Source organism: Somniosus microcephalus, chromosome 1 (assembly GCF_052327205.1).
Source record: "Somniosus microcephalus isolate GS21.2 chromosome 1, FLI_Smic_1.0, whole genome shotgun sequence".
Classification (NCBI taxonomy): Eukaryota; Metazoa; Chordata; class Chondrichthyes; order Squaliformes; family Somniosidae; genus Somniosus; species Somniosus microcephalus.
In genome coordinates, this window is record NC_140987.1 from 445,548,633 (window position 1) to 445,556,113 (window position 7,481).

Here is a 7,481-nt window from a genome sequence, read left to right on the forward strand (position 1 = left end):
TTTACTACATTAAAGGTGTTATATAAATACAAGTTGTTGTTGTTGTTTATACTGCGAGTGTGGGAGAAAACGTATTAAACATTAAGGCATGCTGGGATACTTGACCACTTTACTAATTGAACAAAGGACACTAAACTAGTTAAAACTAAAAGAACTGCTGACTGCCATAATGAAGTCAAGCTGACCTTTTGGCTTAGGACATCTGGTGATAAAATGTGAACATGTTAATCTGTTTCTTGAGAACAATGGAACCTATGAAACCTTATGTTGAAATGTAATGTAAGCTAATCACCTGAAGTTGTTTACCTTGCTGTATAACTATGAGCACTGTACATTAGTAATTTAGAGTGCTGGTGGGCAGTAGGGACTGCTGCAGACTCTCCGTGATATCACGTAATAAATTCCTAAAGCGAACCTCGAAGTCTCCGTCTGATAATTAATTTCCTCGACAGAATTTGGCGTAGTCAGGCAGGATCCCTAACAACGGGATCTAAAAGAACTAAGAAGGTCTAAGTTGGGTATAGCGTCGACCTTGTATATCACTTGGCACGCTTAGGCTCCAATTAGACAAAGGAAATTTAAAAAGGGACTCTCCTAAAAATAAAAGGAAAGTGCCCGGTGCCTCCCAGCTGAAAGGGGGACGGCGCGCGGTTGCCTAGTTATCCGGCCGGTGACTCATGCTGAGCCAAGAAGCCCGTCAGGCTGAGGCAAGACTGCTGAGAAGAGAGAAAAGACTATGGCACCGAATTAAGTAGCTACAAAGAAAATAAAGGGTTGACTTCGAGACTCGCGGACGGAAAAACCGGTGAGCGCTCATTGTATTTTGTGTATATAAAATAACCCGCGGTTGTATAACCAGTAAGTTTAAAACTAAGTTACAGGAGTAAGGAGAAGATGGGAAATAACGGCAGTCGAGCGGATTCGTCCGAGCCTGCCAAGAAAGTAGCCCGAGGCAAGGTAGAACAGGAGGCTGCAAATGGTAAAATCAAGATATGTAAAAGAACGAATGACAGAATAAAAAAGCTCGTGCAACATCAAAAAAAGGTAGGAGATCCCATCGTTCCACCGGGATCGCCAGCCGATACTGTAATAAAAGAAACAGGAGACGATCGGTATGCGGTAACTTTTAGTAGTGATCTGTATGGATGGTCGGGTGGAGATTGGCCTTATGGGGGAAGTTTTAAAATACCTTTAATAAAAGAATGGGAAGAAATGACTAGAAATGAAGGAGGGGATCCTGAGTGGGACACCCCCTATATGTTATGGTGCTTTGCTAGGTGGATGGAAGTAGCAAAAAGACACCAACCCCCAAAGAAGAAGGGGAAACAGGAAGAGGCAGAGGCTAGTCAGAAAAAGGAAGAGGTGCTGCCTAAGGCTCCTGTTGTGGGAATGTATCCCCGAACCCCAGCGGGAGATCCGGTTGAGATGGGGGAAGAGTTAAATAATTTACTAATGATAGCGGCTGCTCTAAGACAGCAACCGGCACGATTTCCGGCGCCGCCTCCATACAATCCACCCCCACCCGCAGATGAACCCGTAATTGAACCTCCTCCTCCAGCAGAGGCACTCGGAGCAGGAGCTGCTGCACTGCCTGGTAGTAATGTACAGGACCTACCCTCACGTAACGGACCTACAACTAGGTCACAAACAAAAGAAACAGCCCCTAGAGACAGAGGCGCGCTCGAACCTGACACTACTACCCATCAACTTCCTCGAGTTATGATAGGAGAGGTGGCAGTGTTAAAACCATGGTCCCCAGCGGAAGCTAGAGCTATGATAGCCGAGGCACCAGACCCCTTAAAGAAGCCCACTGCCTTTCATAATTGGCTAGAACAAATATGTACCATTTACAGCCCTCTTCCTGGGGATGTGCTAATGCTGCTAAAATGTGCGTATGGGTCCTCATGGTCGACCCTAAGGGATGGATTTGCTGTTCCCCCAGGAGAAAATGGAGATTGGCGACAAGATGATGTACAACTGGACCAGGGAAATGAGTCTTTTGCTCACTGGTTAGAACATAGAGGTAAAGAGGCTATAATGAGAGGAGCCAAGAAGCATAGTGACATAGGAGAAGTTACTCGATGTCTGCAAAGAAAGGAGGAGACAATTCCTGATTTTGTAGCTCGATTTAAAAGCAAGTGGGAGGAACATGCGGGAGTTCCGTTAGCAGACAATGGACCTTTGGCAGTACAAACACTGCTAAACTGCATGTTACCCTTTCAAGCTCAAGCCTTTAAAATGATTAATCTAAATTGGCAGACTCAGCCCTGGGCGGACGTAGTTACTGCTCTGGTAAATATGGATAGGAAATAGCCATTTGGACCTTCTGGTCGATACCGGTGCAACAATGTCCTCTGTACCCCCCTCCGTGGGTATACCCGCCAGTCAATTTAACGTTGTAAGCATGGGAGTAGCCGGTATCCCTATGTTAGAACCCCTCTCCAAACCTACCGAAATTCAAGTGCACGGGCAATCCGTCACAGACACCCTCATAATTTTTCAGACCGCCCCTCTCCCTATGTTGGGAAGACAGGCTTTATGTAAATTGGGAGCAGTTATATACTGCACTCGAGACGGCATGTTCATGGAACTGCCTCAAATACAAACTCATCAGCTAATGAATTTAATGATAGAGGAAAAGCAAGTAGAAGGAGCCCCCATTTTGTACTGCTGGCAGCTGAATAGCAATCCTTATGGTCAATTGGTAAAAAATGTATACCACGCCTTGCAGGAATTGGAAGATCCTCAGGGGCAGTATTTACAATATCTAATTGAAACCAGTAGAGAAAAGAAACGGACCCATTGTACGGCATGGTACACGCATAAAGAAACACCCAATTATCAAGAATTGGTTTGCTCATACCTAAACCAGCCAGAATTGCTGCAGATTTCACCTTATTTATTCTTTGGAGATAAAGGCCTGGGAATGTTGGTTCACCTTACACACGAACAAAAAGAAAGACTTAGGATGCATCACACATCCGAACCCCACCTGACTATAGCAGTCAGAGCCCCGGCTAAGGCGAAGGAAGTGGGGGAGATGATAAAAAGAATACAACACCACAAGCCAGTCTATTCCATCACGTTGCCAATTCAAGCTGGAAAGGTGGAGATAGAATTCTTTAATGAAACAGAGGGGAAAATTCGCTGGTTAAGAAAAGAATGGGATACTATTTTTGAAAGACAGCAGCCCCCTAAGGAAAATCCGCAATTGTTACCATGGGCATTGACTAAAGTACCTTCTGAATTATGGGCAAAGCACAAGAATCATGTGGGAAAGGTGCATTCGGCACCTGAACATAGGGTCCAGCTACAGAAGAATGCTGTTTTGCCCTGTCTAAAGCAGTACCGCCTGGCCCTAGAGGCCGAGGAAGGAATAGCAGCGGTAATACATTCTTTACTGCAGCAAGGGGTTTTAGTCAAAACACAGAGCCCCTGCAATACTCCTATTTTGCCCATCCCGAAAGTAGGAAGACCAAATGACTGGCGTTTTGTGCAAGATCTCCGGGCGATCAATAAAATAGTCATTCCCATTGCTCCCTTGGTGCCAGATACCAACATCATCCTCTCCTCTATACCAGCTGATGCAACTACCTTTTCGGTTATCGATTTGTGTTCTGCTTTCTTCTCCATACCACTGCATAAGGACAGCCAATATCTGTTTGCCTTTACTTATAAAAATCAGCAATATACCTGGACCAGGTTGCCCCAGGGGTATACTGAAAGTCCTGCGGTGTATGCGGCAGCGGTTAAAAATGACTTGGAGGAATGTCAGTTATCGGATCAGTCCACCTTAATCCAGTACGCAGATGACCTTTTGGTTGCCTCCCGAACGGGGCCAGACTGCCAAGAAGATATTATAAAATTGCTCCAGCATCTGGCTAGCAGGGGACACAGGGTGTCCTCCAAGAAGTTGCAGTTTTGCCAAACATCCGTCCAGTATTTGGGTTTTCAGTTGGAGTATGGACAGCGAAGATTGGGACTGGAAAGAATAAGAGCAGTGGATAAAGTGCTGATCCCGCGAACAAAGAAGGACATTTTGTCGTTTCTGGGAATGGTGGGTTATTGTAGACAATGGACATATGACTACAGAGAAATGGATGCGGTCTTACGATCAGCTACACTGCAGACAGAGCCCCCCATAGTCGAATGGACGCCAGAACGAGATAAGGCATTCAGTGATCTTAAAAAAGCTATGGCAAGTGCTCCCGTGTTAGGACTACCTAAGTATAATAAGCCTTTTCAGTTATACGTCAATGAAAGAGAAGGCTTTGCAACAGGAGTACTGGCACAAGGACATGGGGGAGGAAAAAGGCCTGTAGCATATTACTCTGTAGCCTTACCAGCCGTAGTGAGAGGCATGCCAGCCTGCTTACGAGCCGTTGCTGCAACCGCCACAATAGTGGAAAAATCCATCCCTATTGTGCTTGATAACCCTTGTGTGGTGATTGTTCCCCACACAGTGCTGCTATTATTAAATTCGGCAGCTACTCAGCACTTTACGGTGGCAAGAAGGACTGGGTATGAGATAATCCTCTTGTCACACTCTAATTATACCTACCAGCGATCACCAACTGTCAACCCGGCGACCTTTGTGCCAATACCAACAGAACATCCAGGTGAACCAGAACACGACTGCTTGTTAACTGTTGAAGCCACCACTACACCCAGGCCAGATTTGCTAAGTGATCCTATTGATAATCCTGACTTGATCCTCTTCACGGATGGTTCTTTGCATCGACCTAGTGATGATCAACTATTAGCAGGTTATGCGGTGGTGACTCCTCATGAATTATTGGAAGCTTATGCATTGCCACCTGGCACATCTGCACAAGCAGCTGAACTATATGCATTAACCAGAGCCTGTATTTTGGCTAAAGATCAAAGCGTCAATATCTATACTGACTCCCGTTCTGCATTTGGGGTAGTGCATGATTTTGGACAATTATGGAAAAACAGAGGTTTTATTACATCCTCAGAAAAATCTATTAAGCATGCGCAAATGGTGTTAAATTTGTTGGAGGCTATTCAGTTGCCAAGTAAAATTGCAGTACTAAAATGTGAGGCCCACACCATGGCAGGTGATGAAGTCTCGTGTGGAAATAGGTTTGCTGATAGTGCGACCTCTTTAGCCGCACTGAGGCAGGCCCCACAGCTTCAAGCCGCCAAAAATACCGTTAGTAACTTTCCTCCAGAACTTCCTAGTAGCATTGATGCTGATCTACTACGACAGGCCCAGAGTCAGGCAATAGTCCAAGAAAAACGTACTTGGAGTAAGGCAGGTTGCTATCAAGATCATGATATATGTATGCATCCTGATGGCTGAGTGGTTTGCCCACGAAGCTTGTTTTTGCCCCTGTCTCGCCTGGCACATGGACAGGCTCACATGGGCAAAGGAGGGATGGCACATGCATTGTCCCAACAATGGTATGCACCAGGAATAACGGTAACAATTGAAAAAGTTGCCAGAACGTGTTTAGTATGTCAGCAGAACAATAGAGGGAAATTGCCCGCAAATTTTGATCACCTACCCCAACCAGAGCTGCCCTTTGAGAATTGAGAATCTACAGATAGATTTTGTACATATGCCCGCAGTAAAAGGATTTAAGTACATACTGGTAATAGTAGATATGTTCTCCAGATGGGTAGAGGCATACCGCACTAGGAGGGATGATGCCAGAACAGTAGTAAGCATTCTGCTAAAAGAAATAATACCTAGATTTGGAATACCTGTGGGAATAAACAGTGACAGAGGAACTCATTTCACCAGCAAACTGATAAAAAACTTAACTGAAGCCCTTGGATTTCAATGGAAATTGCACATACCTTACCAGCCACAATCCTCAGGAATAGTGGAAAGAGTGAATGGGGAAATCAAGGCCGCCCTAACCAAAGTATGCCAGCAAAATGGGTTGCAATGGTCGGATGCCATGCCAGTAGTAATGTATGCCCTGAGAAATCAGAAAAATAGAAACACAGGTCTGACACCACATGAGATCTTGATGGGCCGGCCTATGACAACAGGCACACGCCCACCCATGACTCCAGAGAAGGTGGCATTAATTTGGAATGATGAAAAATCATTAAAATATGCTCAGGCCATGTGTGAAACAGCAGGAAGAATACATGAGAAAGTGAGACAGGCCCAGACGCGCCCCACAGAAGGAAACATGCACCCCTTTAAACCCGGAGATCAAGTTTATGTGAAAGCGCTAAATAAAGAATCTTTTTCTCCTAGGTGGAAAGGACCATATTTGGTGCTGCTTACAACTCAAACAGCTCTCAAATTGAAAGAAAAACCTGATTGGGTACACGCTACAAGGTGCAAGTTGCATCATCCGGAGGAAACACCGGAGGTGGAGTATAAACATACTGCACCAGACACCACTTCAGAAACGGGAAAAGATCCGTGCCCACCATAATTTGGCACTCCATTGAAGGACTGATTACTTTCGGATTGCTATATATGTTTATATTTAATGCTGTATAACAATAATTAGGATAATTTAAAGATTTCTAGGATAAATCAGGAAATATGTTAAACCAGATAATAATAATCGGCCTATGTGTAATAAGGACAGCCGCCTGGACCATCCTGCCTACTGAAAAAACAGAATGGCAGGCCAGTTAGGATGGAAGGCGAGAGACAGTAACCAATCGCAGGGAACTTACACTTGTAACAATGGCACCATTTGTGTAATTGCTAATTGGACGATTAATTGCGAAGCCTGTGGGATGTTCGAAATGAAATCTGGGATGGATAAAATAGTATTTAGCCAAGGATCTAATATAACTCTAAGTATAAAATGGGAAAAAGGAGTGAACATAAGTTGTAGGATAGAGAATGACACTGACATACTAAACAATTATACTAAATTATGGAAATGGTATAAAAATGACACAAGAACTGGAGACATGGAACAACCGATATATTTGAAAGACGGTCAGGCGTACGGATGCGTGAATGCAACTCTTATAGAAGGAAGACCTCACTGGTATGGGGAAACATTCTTTGCAAAGAAAACGAAACAGATAGAAAGTCCTATGGACCATTTGCAAAGATTGCATTCTACCTGTACCCCGGTCTCGATCTCCCCATATACTCTAAATTTGACAGTACAGGTACAATATGAGGATAAAAAAGATACTGGATGTAATATTACTAATATACAAGCCAAATTGAATAAGAGAGTTAGGATCGGGAGAAGGAGAAGGGACTTAGCAATGGTCTTGGGAGGAGTAGGAACTGGTATGGGAGCCCTTAATGCAATAGATATTGAAACATTGCAGAATAAAATACAGCAAGTAGGAGGGCTGACAGGAGATGCTATAAAATTAAGAAATGCTTGGGACAATGGACTGACAGCAGCGATGTTAACACAGTGGATATCAGATACAATGAGTTGGAAGCAAGTAAATAAGGTAGAAAAGGAACAAGAGAATGTTGCAAAGGGACAAGAGAAAGTCAATAATCATACTCA

The 7,481-nt window shown here is 44.2% G+C and overlaps 1 protein-coding gene across 1 annotated transcript; it reads left to right on the top strand.

The window, feature by feature from the left end:
* The first annotated feature begins 635 nt into the window (after nt 1-635).
* Nucleotides 636-2,313, top strand: LOC147125358 (uncharacterized). The gene has a single exon (XM_085994714.1). It carries the CDS (start codon nt 895-897, stop codon nt 2,311-2,313), a length of 1,419 nt encoding a protein of 472 aa, XP_085850840.1. The 5' UTR covers nt 636-894.
* Nucleotides 2,314-7,481: the final 5,168 nt, after the last annotated feature.